This window comes from Agelaius phoeniceus, chromosome 1 (genome assembly GCF_051311805.1).
Source record: "Agelaius phoeniceus isolate bAgePho1 chromosome 1, bAgePho1.hap1, whole genome shotgun sequence".
In the NCBI taxonomy this organism is placed as follows: domain Eukaryota; kingdom Metazoa; phylum Chordata; class Aves; order Passeriformes; family Icteridae; genus Agelaius; species Agelaius phoeniceus.
The window spans coordinates 9,613,391-9,629,754 of NC_135265.1; the positions used below are offsets into that span (position 1 = coordinate 9,613,391).

General features: G+C 38.3%; 1 protein-coding gene across 1 annotated transcript in view; it reads right to left on the bottom strand.

Annotated features, from left to right (window-relative positions):
* Positions 1-16,364, bottom strand: part of PTPRN2 (protein tyrosine phosphatase receptor type N2) — a 635,649-nt gene that overhangs the window by 223,202 nt on the left and 396,083 nt on the right. The window contains exon 12 of the mRNA XM_077191900.1: positions 12,827-12,891. Coding sequence (XP_077048015.1) covers positions 12,827-12,891 — 65 coding nt within the window. The remainder of the gene's footprint in view (positions 1-12,826; positions 12,892-16,364) is intronic.

Genomic DNA, 16,364 nt, shown 5'->3' on the forward strand with positions numbered 1-16,364 from the left:
GGCTTGTTTTTAAATCTTGGTAATTTCATTTAGTAACTTTACAGCTTATATGCTTTATTTTAAAATGAGAAAGGTGATAATTTTTATTCCCTTTCTATCCTAATCTTGTATTTTTCAGTGATTATCTTAATCACTCAAAGACACAGCTTTCCTGTCACTTTATGTGTGGGCAGGTACCCAGTGAGATTCCAATCCTGTCTAGAAAGCATTACTGTAATGCTTCGGTTAATCAAAACTACTCAGCCTTTTTTCAGTTAAATGATTTATGCAAAGAAATATCAATTTGCTGCAGAATTATTTTTTAATAGGTCCACATAAGTTTTAGGGAAACTTTGAATAGGGAATTTCTTTTCATGTCAAAAGCATGATTTTTATTAATGTTCAGTTGACCGAAAGCTTTACCACCATCTATAGTTTAGTGTCAAAGCACTCCTATGGGGGAACCCAAAGTCCAAGCCTTCACCCATCTGACTCCAAACAAGAATCTTGATATAAACCAGGAGCTATGTTGAATAAATACCTGTCCCAGGGTCTCATAAGCTATCTGGAATATTAAAATAGCTAAAAAAGAGAAAAAATTCCAGGAGGCTAATGCTCAATGTAGCTAATGAGGTTCAGCTCACAGAGAAGGGCCAAGCAGAAAATCAGGGTATTCCTCCTTCTGCATGAGGGCCTACACCTCCCCTCAAATCTGAGACCCAAATCTGGGTCTCTGTTGTGTTTCTGTAATGAAAAAAATTCATCCAAATGGGAGATCAGTAATGCTCCACACTATCAACAAGCTCTGCAGCACACAGAACTGTTTCCTGCTGTGCACTGCCAAGTGTGCACGTGGTACTTTTGTGGGGAAGATCAAAATGCACACCCAGAAGCTGCCTGAGATACTTCAGCAGTGTGCAGTAGCAGCTCCCTACATGAAGGTGACTGGAAATGGGATCCAGGACCACAGCTGAGGTCCATGAAGCACCTGAAGGACCTGAGGACATTACTTAATACACAGCCACCTTAAAAAGTTAATATTGGCTGCATAGTGGTGTGAGTACTCATATGATGTTGGATATATTGCTTATAGGTAGCACTGCATTACTTATCTCCAGACACTGCTTTGAGAAGTATTATGCCTTAATATCTCTCTGTGGCTTAAATATAAGACCAGGCTGGATGAGGCTTTCAGCCACCTGGTCCAGTGGAAGGTGCCCCTGCCCATGGCAGGTGGGTTGGAACTGGATGATCTTTAAGGTTCCTGCCAACCCAAACCATTCTATGACTCCCTGATTCTAGAATTGATGCTTCTCCAATCCATGTAAGAAGGTGAAGCGAATAAAGAAGAACTTGGTTCAAATGATGCAGCCTAACCTCAATGCAGGCTGCTGCTGTTCTGCTGCAGAACTGATGAACTTCAGAGTCAATTCAGGGTCTTAGGAAACAGCAAAGAGACAAAAGGCAGCTCTCTAAGAATGCCTCTGATCAAATGGGAAAGAGTTAAGAGGGGCCATTAACACTCCCAGGCATGCATCTTGCTGGAGCAGGTAGCATTAGAAGAATGGATGACTCTCTCTTTTTGGAACAAGTAATGGAATTTCCCAGAAAATATCTAACTACCTTGCATTATCTGGCATCTGCACACCAGACACCTGTACAGCTGAACACCCATCTGCTATATATGCTACATGCATTTCCTTTCTCTTTTTTTAGCTTGGCAAAGGAGTTGATTAGGAAGATAAGGTCTCTGGAAAACATTTTGGACAAAGATGCCAGCACAGATTGTACAGTTAAAGATATCAGGTCTGCCAATACATGCACATCACACTCTGCAGGCTGCTTATACTTGCTTCACAACAATTTATTGCACAAATTACTGGAATTCTGAAATATGCCATATCTCCATATTCCGATTTAGTATAGAGTTCATAAAGAAAGGGTGCAATCCCTGTAACAAGCAATATTTCTATTCTAACTATTCTCTTTTCTTGGTCAGTGGGAATATCCTTTCTTTCAGAGCAGGCTTTTCCTACCTTTCTGCTCTCTCCTGCTACAGGCAATATAGCTAAATGTTGCATATATATTTTTGCTCAGTTCCAAATCTAAAAAAAATATGCTTTTTATATGGCAATTTCTCCAGGAATTCAATAAACTCAGTGCAGGCATTTTGAGTTTTAAGAGGACTGAGTCACACATTCCTGGTGTCTGCACAACAATCAGGAGCTGAATGGAACATCCCTGGATGTGGCACTGGGTGCCAGGGTTTAGCTGAGGTGTTGGGGCACTGTTGGACTCAATGATCTTGAAGGTGTCTTCCAACCCAGTGATTCTGTGAATTCTGTGTGTGTGAACTGCCCAGTGTCCAGTTAAAGCACCCACAGGTCTGCCAAGTAAATGTCAGAAAACACAAGACCCTTCCACAAAAGAATGTCCTTAATACACACACAAATATATATGAGTACATGTGTATATATGTATATATATGGGGTTATTTGTAGGATCTTAATGATGTGTCTGTTTTTTTTAAAAAGGTCATAAAACCCCTGAGAAGCACAATGAAGAAGAAGATATTGTGTGCAACTAATGACTATACTACTACTACTTCTAATAGTAATAATAATAATAGTAATAGTAAATGCTAAAGTATTTCAAGGCAAATACTTCTTTTAGGACAAACCAGATTTTCATGCTAGTAAACCCAAAAAGAAGTATGAAGAAATATTTTAAACTGAGTATTTTAACATGCAAGTCTATTAGTTGAACAAATTACCTGATATAGAAAACATACTACTCTCACTTTTGGGAAAAATATAATACTTTTTTTTCACATTATATGCTTTTTTATATGTTGGCCAGTCAGTAACTGCCTGACTATTCTGTTCAGTGCACAGCACACAAAATACAAGTTATCTCTTCAGGCTGTGCATGTGCACACACAGATACAGAGATACACACACAAAATCCTGAAGCAGCAAACTGCACTTATCTTCTTCCCATTTTTATATCATACATATTTCATTAAGCTTCATGCAGAGTGTCTTCTGATTTATGGTAATTGTCAACAAAAGCAAAAAATGCCGACAATATTAACCCTGCAGTACTGAGGATTTAACTGGGATAAAATTAAAATGTTTAGGGGGGAAAAAAACCCCACAACACCCTAAACCACTGGGAGCTTGACCCTTGAGATGTTGTCAATTTTTTATTTAATTTTATTGTGTTTGTTGTCTGTAGAAGCAGATGCCAGCAGCAACATCTGATGTACCGGACACCTCCAGTGTTATCCCAGCATGCTCATGGCCTGGAGGACTTGGAGTAAGACTAATTTCCATATCAAACCCAATTTAGATGAAACATCTTGGTTAAAAAAAAAAAAAAAAGAAAAAGAAAAAGAAAAAGAAAAAAAAAAGCCAGCGCATCAATAGCCCCTTGATTAGATTTTCATCTCCTGAGCAGACAAATATGAATATTTATTACCATGAATGCAGATTTCCCTCTTTCCATTGCTCTGATCTTGAATATTACCCACTGCTAATTTTTATGAAAATTTGGGCAACATAATGTTTTCACATAAACTGACAGTTCTTGAGATAATCCCATTATTGTTTGGTGGGAAATGACAGTTTCCGCTTATTCATGTGTTAACGAGGGATTAAATATTGTTTTTCATCACCATAATCTAAGATGGACTGGAAATTAAAATTCAAACATTGTGCATTAGCAGAGCTTTGAGGACCAGAATTTGTTTGCATTCAGTTAGTAAAGATCTGTAAATTAACAGTTTAACAATCAAGTGAAATCCATATCATAAAAGCAGCATTGACAATCTTAAAATGAAGCCATTACTCTACCTGCTAAAGGTAAAGAACCAGACAGACAGACAGACAGTTTGCAGAATGCCATCCCTTTGGGAGAGCAGAGTGCACAGAGAGCTGTTGTGGTCCCTGGGCATTGCTGGACTGGGTCACCTTTCTGTGGCACAGAATGATGTCCCTTTGCCTTGTCGCAGGTGCTCAGATCACATTGAAAAGTCCCCCCCTGGCAGATCTCTCCAAGCACCAAAAGCAGCCACAGTGACCCTGGAGCTGTTTTCAGGCACGTGCTGTGCTCATGTCCTCCCCAGGTCTCACTGTGCAGCTCATAGACACATTTAATTCCTCACTGAAATGGGTGCTTTGCTGGAGCTGCACTGTTCCAGTTCTCTCTTTATCTATCTGTTATCTCCTCAATGCTTGTGCCTAATGCCCAGCAATTCAAATCAGAGACACCTACATGTTCCAAAGTGAAAACAGCAAGTCCCTGCTGGGGACTTGCTGCAGGTTCAGGAGCCACTGCATTGTTGTTTCTACAGAAACTTTGAGTTAGTATTTCAGTGAAGTATGTTTGCATTCTTATTACAAAAAAATACCCCCAACATTCCCCTTTGATAACAGTCAAAGTGCACACAAAATTAAAACTATGCTTAGTCAAAGCAACTCCAACACTTTTCTTAAAACTATCTCATCAGGATAAATCTGCTGATTAATGCAAAAAGAAACAAAAGCAAGCTCCAACAAGCTAATTTAATAGGAATCATCATGTTTAAATTTAGAAACTTGCTAAAAGTTTTCTGACAAAAATTTGCTTCAATATGTATAACAGATAAAGCCTTGCATTCTGAAAGAGTCTGAAGTGATGGACACTACAGCCATGTTGCCTTTGAGGGTGGTAACTTAGTGATGTACAAGTGCAAAGCAGTTCTGGGAAGGATGAATAAGAATGTGCTATCAGGCTTTCCCAGAAAGCAAAGACCTGAAGTTTTACTTAAGCACTTAAAGCTTAGTACTAAAAAACCTAATGACACAATTCTTTTGACCCACAGCTGAAGTTTTAATTCTATGATTCTTTAATTTTAACATGCCTTTACATCCATGCTTCAAAGGTGACCACACTGAAACTGCCTGCTGTGAATGGTCCCTGGCCAGGACCTTGCTTAGGTGGAGAAGTAAACAGCCCAAGAGTCCTCACTGGCACAGGACGCAATGTGAGTGACTGACAACAACTTGGCAGTACAGACAAGTGTGAGACCATGACAGGCTCTGGGTCCTGCTCCTGTTCATTTTACCAGCTCTGGGCCCCTGATGTCAGGGATTCCTACAGGAAAGTTGGATATCTCAAGAGCTTGAATCTTAGAAACAGCCCCTTACTCTCCCATGTTTTCAGACCAGAGCAAAGGTCCTGACAAAGGTCTTTCCATGTTGACCTATGTAGGAACATTTCCAGCCCAGAGTCTGCTAGATAAAGGGCTGAGAGACTGGTATCAGCCACTTGTTCCTCTCCCTTAAATAGTTAAATATGTGTTTGAGATTGCTGGAAATCCACGTGTTCCTGCCAGGATCAAGCTCCTATATGTGGAGATGGAAGAATCTCCCTTTTCTACAATTTCTGATCATCTAGGTCCCTCAAACGTCAGGCACTTTAAAATAATTTAATCTGCAGCCTCCCTAGCTGACCCATTACACCACCCAAGATTTTGTTTTCCTTTGAGTCATAATAACCTGGCTGCTGGTAGAAGGAGGTTGCTGAATTTCATGAATCAGTGAGATATCTAGTACAAACAATCATGCTCTCCTATTTAAAGATTCTCTATTAATATATTGAGTGCAGGCTGCCAAATCACAGTTAAGGTGAATAATAACATTGATTCTTAAACAGAATTACCCTGCAGTTTGCTCTATGTAGCCAGTGCTAGAATCTAAATCTCTTCTCTCTGCAGATTTATAATGGTTTGTACAGGAACCTCTGCTTTAAAAACAATGGCATGACACAGCCTAAACCCAAGATAAATCCTTAAAACAAACACATGCTTCTTTTTTACCAGTACAATGTTAAAAAAGACAAAAAGGAACAACACTGGTAGATGCATAAGTTCCTGAAGCCACAAGGCAAACTGTATCTTGTTTCATTTTACATGATACTGAATAAAAATTGAATTGCTGTAGTTGCCATGGCAACTGCCACATCACTTGGCACTTCTGCTCCTTTAAATCACACAGTGCTACTGTAAAGGAACTCATGAACCAATGTGACACTTGAATACTTGTGCTTTATATACTGTTTCAGGAGGAAAACATAAATCAATATAGACTGATAGTTGTCTCTGAAAATCAGGTTTGATGTATTTTTCTTTGCATTATAATCTCCTCATTTCCTTGTCGTGTTCTTTAAAAATTTGTAAAGAAGATGGAGGGCGTTGTCACAATCGGAGCACAAGAAAAGAAATTACTACTGACACATGATTTCCAAACTGAAGCTGTGACCTGTCATTCAGATGTCAAAATACCTCTGCTATGCAATATTCAAATCAAATACAGGGGATAAACATTGGAACTTTGCCCCTCCACAACCAGAGACGGTGTGATATGTGACAGAAGACAGTCTCAGGAGCATCCAGGCATCTCTTTAACTCTAAACTTAGCAGCAGCTTAAAAGGAATAACAATATACTTAAAGCTAAGCATATTCTAAATGTTTGTAGAATTGGGGCCGTGACGTATATTGTCTTAGTATGCTCTGTATATAACATGCAGTAGCAGAAAATAGTTGACAAAATAATGTGGTAAAATGATACACGTGTTTCTGCTGCATATTTTTTGTTTTTAAACATTTAACACTTTTATTAACACTCTGGATGCAATTTACTTGAAAAGCAGCCCTCTAGTGGGCTATGTACTGTAATGAATAGTTAATAAATAGCATTAACATTATATCTAAATATTAGCTAGAATGCATTTTTCAAAAGCATACAAGGTCTTAAATAAATGAGCCATAGATCTTCATCACTCTCTTTGGAGAAATTTAATGTTCTGTTTAGCTTTATTCCTAAAATTTCTTGAAGTGTTACTTCTAAATGCTACTGTGTGACTAACTTCTGATTAGCATAATTTTACTATTCATATGTACTTACAAACTGTAATAGGGAGATATTATTCAGTGTTAGTAAAATTTCACATAAGTAGTATATTTCTAGTAGAATTCTATGGACAATATAATCTACTATTTTTTAAAGGTTACACAGCTTTAGAATCTGTAATTTGTGTGTGTGGGATAAGGTAAGTCTTTCTCATTATGCCTTCACCCAGAATATTTCAAGGATTGTACTCCTAAAAGCTTTTTATTTAATACCATTGCTCTTATTTCTATATGTAAATTTGCATGCCTTAAGGCAAAGAACCCCTCAGTGACCCGATCCATGCCTTGCCCACAACAATTCACGTGGCTCCAAACACTGCCCCTCCTGGAAATGTTTGTCTGCTGACCAACACAGCCACAGTGATCAGCAAAAGCCAACAGCAAGAGCTGTCTGTGGGAACTCCAATCTCACAGAACAGGAAAAAAGAAACTTCTTGATCTCTAAGCCATGGGGTTTATAAGAAAAAATGCTGAAGGCAGGCATGGGGAAAAAGCCCTCTCTGGTGTCCTCTGGTTTAAGAGCACTTCCCCTGCAGTGCAGAGGTGTCTGCCCTCACTTGTGACTGTGCCTGGCTTCAGCCTAATCAGTTCTGGTAAAAGAAGGGTGGGTTTCAGTGAAGTGACAAAACAGCTCTGTCTTGGGCTAACACTTGAGTATTTGTACATGCACAGCTGCTGTTCATGCACCATGGTCAGTCTCAGACCTACCTCATCTAAGTGATTTTGGGTACAGCACCCCTTCCAATCCTGGGTACCCCTGGGCAGTGCCTGCTCCAGGTCAGGAGCTTGGCTTGCCAAGGTGTTGCTGTAACACAGACAGCTGGAGTAGATCCCAGGCTGATTTGGTCTTTCTAACCCAAAAGCAAGCACTTAGCACTTTATCTAGTACTCTAAGATCAGAAAAAAGGTTTACACCTTATTCTTCAACAATTGAAAATGATTTGTCAAGTTCTGCACTCCAATTTTTTATGGATTTACAATCCAATATCATTCTATGTAAAATTTGGATGTATAGGGACAAAATCTGGCAACATTAAGGAAGGTAAGAAGCTAGAAACCTGCCCTCAGAAGCCTGAACATCACTGGAAACTCTGTCTTATCATGTCCTCTAGCTTCACTAGAATTTTTAAACACAGATTTCTTTATTATGGTAACATCATTTTATGCAACATCAACATAGTTCTACACCTATCAAAATATCTATAAATGAGAATATCCTGAAACATGTCAAAATATCACCGCTCTATTTTAGGACATCTAGAGGTATGGTGAAGCATTCATTTTGCATATATTTTGGGTTATTTCCATTTGCTTTAGAAAACTGTTCTAATTTTTGTGTCTGCCATATGAGAGCCATGATTCAGATCCTACAAATGAAGTTATGATTCCAATGATTAGTTTCTTCAGTGCATTCTTACTGGGAAATTGAAAGAGGTAATTTAATATAACTTATTCTGAAGTGGGTGCTGTTTTGTCACTTCAAGATAGGAACAGTGCCATTCCCTGGGTTTGTTTCAGGCCTCATTAATTGATTATTCAAATCACAGACTCTTATACCCCAAAACTGGATTACACTTTCTTGAGCCACTGGAGAGCCTGACTTGTTATTCAGAAACTGTGGTTGAAAACAAATTGCAGCCAAAAGCTGAATAAACATTTATTCATGTCAAAGTAATTCTGGTCACAGCCAACCTGAGCATGGAATTGGACTTAAAAATACTGTGTTCCACTGTAATTCAGTGGTGCCTATGTGAAGAGATAGAAGTCCCTAAAGTTCATCCTAAGTTCCTAAAGGATGCTGAAGGGATACCTGACATGGTGGCTCCTGTGCAGGGCTGTGGCTCGTGGTGTTTGCTGAGCTCCCTTGGGCTGGAGAGAAACTCCTGGGAACTAATCCAGTTGCAATAATGTTGGTGTGGGACGGGGGCTTGTGCTGATTCCTGAACTCAGGAGGAGTCAGGTGGAACTGTGCAGCTGCTAAGGAGGCTTTCCCTTCACGTGAGACACAGAGATCCCCAAGATCTTGCAGGAGTGCTCAGCCATTCAAAGCAACAAGTTCAACTCAAGTAGTGGTTCACATCAAGTTGGAGTGGTGGAGAAAAGTTATGGGTCCTGCTTAAATGCTGTTTAGCTCTTCAGTTTTTTACCAGTATTGTGTCTTCCATGGTATTATGCAAATAGACATCTAAATAACACAACACATGCAGTCATACCCTCCTAGACACAGCTGAACAGCTGAAGATGACCTCAGTACTTCAGAGATTTATTTCATGTGTAGGAGATCAAAAGAAAATACTCAAAGCTTCATTGTATTTGAATAAACAAGAAGGTGTGAAATGCTCATGAAGGTTTTGTCTGGCACAAACATGCATGACAATGAAACCAACAAATCTCACATGGATACTGTAGAGGAGTTCTACTGTTTTTTTAGTTTTAGTTTTTTCCAGCTCCTGTTATAGGTGCTGGAATACTGCAAATAAAAAAGACACATTTTGGCAAATATAATTCCAGAGATAGTACCACAGCAATGCACAGATCCTCAAGATTACAACCTCAGCACTGGTTTTCTCTACAGCAGAGTTATTCTGGTTTTCTAGAATAATTGCCTTCTTGCAAACAAGATAAGATAAAATAATTCTCATTTTGAGAGTGTTGCACATCATATCAAACTCTAATCTAACTCTCTGGATCCCTGTACTGTTGAATATTCTTTTACAAATGTTCAATGTTGAGGTGGATGTACGGTGGAAATACTGGTAAAATCTGTTCTGTAATGGCCTGAAAGAAACTCTGCTTGCCCAGAGTCCAGACAGTGCTTTGCATTTTATCATTCACATTTGCCCTAAAATGTACAAAACTTTTAAGTCAACATCCTGAAACATGAGCAGCTTCTGAAGTTGCAGCTTAGGAACTCATTTTTAATCCAGCTAAAGCAGAGCCTACCGTCCACTGACACAACACAGCTAAGTCAGGCCTAGCTGAGAGAATCACAAGCTGTGGAAATCTTTTACATGACATAAAGATGATGAACTGGATTGCAGCTGTGATAGACTCCAGACCCATGTTGTTAATGACTATATAGCACATGTTTATGCAGTGACATAAAAGCAATTCATCAGCTCTCCCTGGACTTGACTGAATGGCTCAGTAAGCTTGGTGTGAATTTCATAGTCTGTTGTTGCTTTTGAAATGTTTTTTCTTGAGATAGGGGAAAGAAAGTGATAGATTGAGGAGCTCTGAGAAGCATTTCTCATCTCCACAGAGGAAGACACAGTTTCCTTCCAGCAGCCAAGGCCTGGGAAGTCACTAGTGTCCACACATTCCTTACTGAGACACAAATCCTGTTACCATAGATCGACACCTAAAACAGATTCCACTGTCCTGAGCCACGCATGAATTACTGCTGAGCTTAGGAGAGCTCCTGCATTTGTTTTGACTGTGGCTCCATTTGCCACCACCATCTGGGCTATGTTCTCTTGAGGTATTTCAGATATGAAAATTGCCTTGCAAAATCAATCCTTTTTATTTTACAGGCCTGCATATGAAGATTATAAGTCCATTAAGTTTGTCATGCATCTCACCTGCTGTCCAAACAAAAAGGCCATTTCTCATTCTCTACTAAATTTTCATAAGTACTTTTGATTAGAGCATCTTGACTTGGATTTACTGTCACCATTACATATAATTCCATTCCTAATTCCAGTGTGAAGTAAAAGGAATCCTTATTCAACATGAAGCTCTTTCATTATCTTTAAATACATACTTTTTATTATTTCAATAATAATTATTCATCAGGATGAATAAAACACAAACTGCAAAACTGGATTACCATAGTTAAATTTGACCTGAAATGGCCTGAATCTGATAGTGTATCAACATAAAAAAAGCTTGGTCACAGCACTCCTCTATTTTTCATTTATGTGAGACCACAGAAATGTATTAATTAGTACACAATCATATCTGATAAGACTTAGAAAGGGGAATGTTCACAGCTGGGAGAATTCACATCCAACAAAATACATAAGCAGCTGAACAAATGTTCTTCCATCACCTTACTTAGTCCAAACCACATGGGTTTTTCTCTGCTGATCATCCTCTTTCAGATATAACCAGGATTATATTTAGGCCAAAATGTCTGCTTCACTTGGGTTAATCAGTTTTCACTATTTGCCTCCTAATAATACATATTTGGTAGTGTAACACACAAAATTCTGTCAAAGTCTTGATTAATCCAAGTTGTATCAGTGTTTTTTTATAAAAAATTTATGACAGCCTAAATACATGGAAGGTGAGTTCTACAGTGACTTTTTCTAAACCAAACACAAGAATCAGGCTGGTGAGGTCTCTGGCCTAAGAACTCTTCAATTTTTCATGCTCTGTTAGCTGGTCTTAGAATCTAGGAAATCCTTAAAGTTATAGCTCCAGCACATCCCTTATCTAACCATGGTTACAGCAATTCTATTGCTACAATGGGCATTAATCATACATTTAGCAGGTGAAATCTTCCCGCATTCCAACTATCCAAAAGGGAATTTTTCCTCCACTGACCACATATAATACAAAAACTGGTTTAACAGTAAGCATCTGAAGTGGGCTTTCATTCTCCAGCTGATTTTGCAGCAGACTGGAATCCATTCAAAGACTGGAATTAGACAAAATACATGGAGGTATTTTATTGGCATGGATGAGTCCCATTGGGTAAAATTATACAGAGTCTGGCTTCCACAGCCTGTACCCCAATCCTGGTTCTCCTGCTAGTAAACAGAAACCAGGGGCTGCAGACAGCACAACCACAAACTTCAGCCTGGCCTGAAGTCAGGACAAAGCCTGAGGTGCACAGCCATGCCCCAGGATGTTCTTCCCAGTTTCTAAGGTTATGCACCCATAAGAAACATTCTTAGATAAATCAGTTAAGGAGAGATGATGGCTTTCATCTTCTGATGATTTCACCTATCTTTGTTTCCAGTTCCAATTCTTTCAGCTTTGGCCCTCAGCATCACAGCAAGTCTCAGTGTTATTACACTCCAAGACCAAGTCCTTCAGTAATGTGAATGAAGTTGCACAGTGAACTTTACAAATTTCATCAAGTTAAGTTCTTAGGCATGATCTGATAAAAATCATAAATATAAACCCCAAAAATTGGTAAAGAAAGAAAACAACCTATTCCTTGAGTATATTAGAAGTTAGTGATTCATTATTTTTAATACTGAGAATAATGCAATCATGAGCAAAAGACATTTGCCTAGCCCTGTGAGCATTCACCACTAGCAAAATTACTTAAATGAAAAGGGAAAAAAAGAGATAACTGTGTACACAAAATTAGCACGAGAATTAGCAATCAACTGTAGTTCATACAAGGTTCTTAGCAGATAGCATCATGTTTATTAATAAATGATGAACTGCTTAGTGGAGTTTTTGCTTAGTGATATCACTATAATAACAGACACATGTTTTATTTATGTTTCAAGTTATATCCAAAATAAGTGAGACATTCAGATGTCAGATTCTCTCTAATATCTAAAGATTCTTTACCCCAAATTTAAACTTCCACTGTTCTAGATGAGATAGCACTCCATCAAAACCAAGGGGAATAATATGACGACTTCAGTCGCTGTGCTCATCTTTGGGGAGTTTTTCCTGTGACACAACAAAGCAAAAACTGCATTTCTTAAAGCTGGCTGCACTTTTCTCATAAGGATGGTATTTTTTTTCTCTGTGGGATACAGTGCTATTTGTGCAGCAGATTGTATTTTGACAGATGCAACTGTATCATAAAAAGGCCCTTAGCACCATGAGACTGGTAGCTCACAAACATTCATGAGCTCCAGAATTTCTTTAAAAATCCCAATAACTAAAATATTTTTGAGAATGTAAAATGCCTGAAAGCCACTTACCTCCCCCACACCAGTCTGCAGAATTTTCAGTCCAGTTGTTTTTTCAAGCCTCTCTTTGTTTATGGCTGTAAGGAAAAATGAAGATGGAGAGAGTTATAGGAAAGCTGGAATATGTATGATTTTACAGCATTTCCCACCAACCTTTTTCCTTCATCAATATATTCACTACAGTTCCTACCTATTCCATCTATGGGATATCTTTCCCTGAGAGCAGCTCTGCTATTCAGTTTTTTTGAATGCATATTTATGCTATTAATTGCTCATTATTATGTGAAAAAGAAAGCCAAGCTAATTCTATTTTTTACAATATTACACACATTTAACTCAGATACAGAATTTGTTTGGCAAGTTCTTTTCTGAGGATACTTCCCACTTGCTTGCATTGAAGAGCAGAGCAGTAATTTACCATGAGAACAGCACTGTCACTGTGTAGGAATTTTCACAACAGATACAGACTCTTATCTCACAGGTAAAATAAAGAGTTTATTTCACACCACCAAGATGCAATGCACAATTTTTTTTATTATTAGTTTTTTCTCTTTATCAGCTTCTGTATCACTAAAAGCATTCAGAACTAAAATAAAGCAATTAAATAAAACCCAGCATAAAGCAGTTAAATAAAAGTATTAATCACTAAGACTACAATTATACTTGCAACCCCAACAAGATCAGGGCATGGGCTTGAGCACTGTTGTACAGCTGCCCATTCCCTTAAACCTATGGTCTGATATGCTTTGGCCTGTGACTGTCAGCAGCCTCAAAAAGCAGTGTTCAACCACATTTCTGGGAACAGCAAAAGGATGAGATTATTCCTAGCTGGGTGTATGGGGACTGCCATCTCATTCTGGATGGGGAGATTTGAAAAGATGCAAACTTTGTCATTTGGACTTTGTGGCCAAAACCCAGGCACCTGGCTTGATTTATTTATGAGTAGCAATGAAGCCTTGCAGCCTTGTTAACCTCTCCTTCCTTTAGCTGCCTGTAATCCAAGTGAGTCATCTGGGTTCTCTCTGCTGTCTTTGGAAAGGGATGCACATTTAATGTGGTGAGTCATCCCACACATCTTACACATATCTGCAGGCATCTACCTCTTCTTTGATTATGAACAAAATTTGATAGATGCAGCTTCTCAATTTTGGTTGCCTGAAGCAAACCTTCCAATCAGAAAGGTCAAGAAGTGCTAGGAACATACTGCACACTGTAAATTTACATGAAGATACTTAAGGGAATTAACTTTTTTTTTATTTGTGAAAAATTCCCTTTAATTGTTGCCATTTGAAACATTTAAAACAGCTCAGATTTCAGCAGACATCTCTTGAAGATTATTCTGAACTGATACTTTATTGAGTTTGTCCAAAGTGCAACACAAATGAGTCACATTTATTCCAGAGGTAAGTTGGCTCATTAGGCTCCATCTCACCACTTATGGAAAGATTTTTATAAGAGTTTTTACATGCAAAGACTCAAGAAGTTACACCTCTAGCAATTCCAACACAGAAAAACTTTTCTGACTGCCTTCTGCAAAGGGTTAATATTGCTCTCAAATCAAACAAAGAAGAAATCTCTGCACACATTTTAGACCCAGACACTTTTGTTTTTGCATCTTTTTAAGATGCTGATTAAGCAGAGAGGAACCTGGAGTCCCAAGCTAAGAAAGCTTAAATGCATGTTTTGCTGCATGACAGCCTAAAACCTGCATGCAACACTCACATACCTAACACCTGTGCCATGCTTTATACATTCACAAACATATTTATTCCACACAGAGCCAAAGGGAACATGGGAAGGCAAGTTGACAGAAACATGAAATTTGAGAGCACGTTTTGCAGTGTTGTATGTCTTGTGCAGTATGAATTTCCAAAAAAATAAGTAAATCTTTGAAAAGATACGCCATGCTACCACACTGACCACCTTGCACCCAGAAAACACATTAAAGGCAGATTTCTACCAAGTGCAAAAATTGAAGATTTATAAAATGAGAAAGTTCCACAGCCTCCTTCAAAGAAACTGAATGGTCCAACAAAGGATTCTTTGGGAGCTTAGGATAAAGAAAACTGCACAGTAGAGTGGCTGCAAAATAAATGGCTATAAGTAAACAACAAAGTTTAAATCCCACTGTGTAATTTCTTACCACATGAACAGTTAATAGAAAGTACTTGGTCTGCTGAATCGCTGAATTTTATAATTACTATTACAGATTTGACCTCCTTTTCATAGGTTTCATGCAGACATTAATTATTGAAGCTTTGGTATTAAAAAACAACAACAAAAAAGGTTTATTTAATAGCCCTGCTTTCCCCCTTGATATTGGCTGAAACACAAAGGACAGGTCTGACAGCCATGCTAACACAAACCCTACCAAAATTAGGAGGCATGGAAGGCACGAGGTGTTATTGATTAAATCATAACCGGAAAATGGTCAAGCCCAGGCTCTGTCAGGCTGTGGAGAGAGACACGGCCGACAGTCTCAGGCGTGTACAGCAGAGAATTTTAGCTAACCTTGAACTGCACAAGCTGCCCAGGAAGGTCAAGAAATTCTGTCAAAAATGGTGCTGAAGCAGTAACCACGTATCAAGCAGCTGCTTCAAGCTGTGGAATGGTGAATACAAGCACTTAACCTTTTCTATGCAGGACTATAATGGAGAACTTAAAACAAGACACAGTCAATATAGATAGATGGAAGAAGTGGTGGGAAAATCTATTCAGGTATCAAGAACAAACTACTAATTCTCTGAAAATCGGCCCAAATTTTTGAAAATATTTGTGTGTACTAACTGCTAGCTTTTATTCAATTACCAGTATACAGCAGCTGATGTTTCAGTTGCAAATTTTATTGCAACTGAAATTATTGAAAGTAGAAATTACAGTTCTGGGTAACATGGTATATTGGACATTTCATTATTTTTTTATGGTCACAGTTTAAAGTCCTATAATACTAATGGAGAACTGACAAACTCATTAGCAAAGAGGCATAATAAAAACAGCTATTCAAAATAAAAGAAAAAGAAAAGAAAAAGAAAAAAATACCCCAAGCAAATCCCTCTCAAACCAGTTAGCAACACAAAAATCCATTTTTTAATCTTCCATGGAAACAAAAACTGCTTCCAAACACACAAAAACGGAGGCCTTTAAATTAAATTCACTAGATGAAGGATATGCAAATTACCTGAAGAAGCGGAGCCCTATAATGTTCTCAAAATTCAGCAATAGCCTATTTAATTAGTATTTTAATTTATCAGAATAATTCTTTGCACTTGACAATTTATGCAGTATTCCATATAATTAAGCACGTAGCTACAGTGGAATAATTTTGCCTACTCTCTGTATACCAGTTATTTTAACCTGAAAGAAACTGTGGAAGTCTCTTCTGTGATCTAAATTACAATGGGGACAACTTAATGGCTTTGCTCTATTAGAGAGCATGATGAGGGTGTTACTGAGTGTTTAAGGGTAGGGATTGTCACTGCTCAGTCTTCACCAACCTGAGGGAGGTCTGATGTGATTTCTCAGGGCAAACGTTTATTTCTTTAGCAAAGTT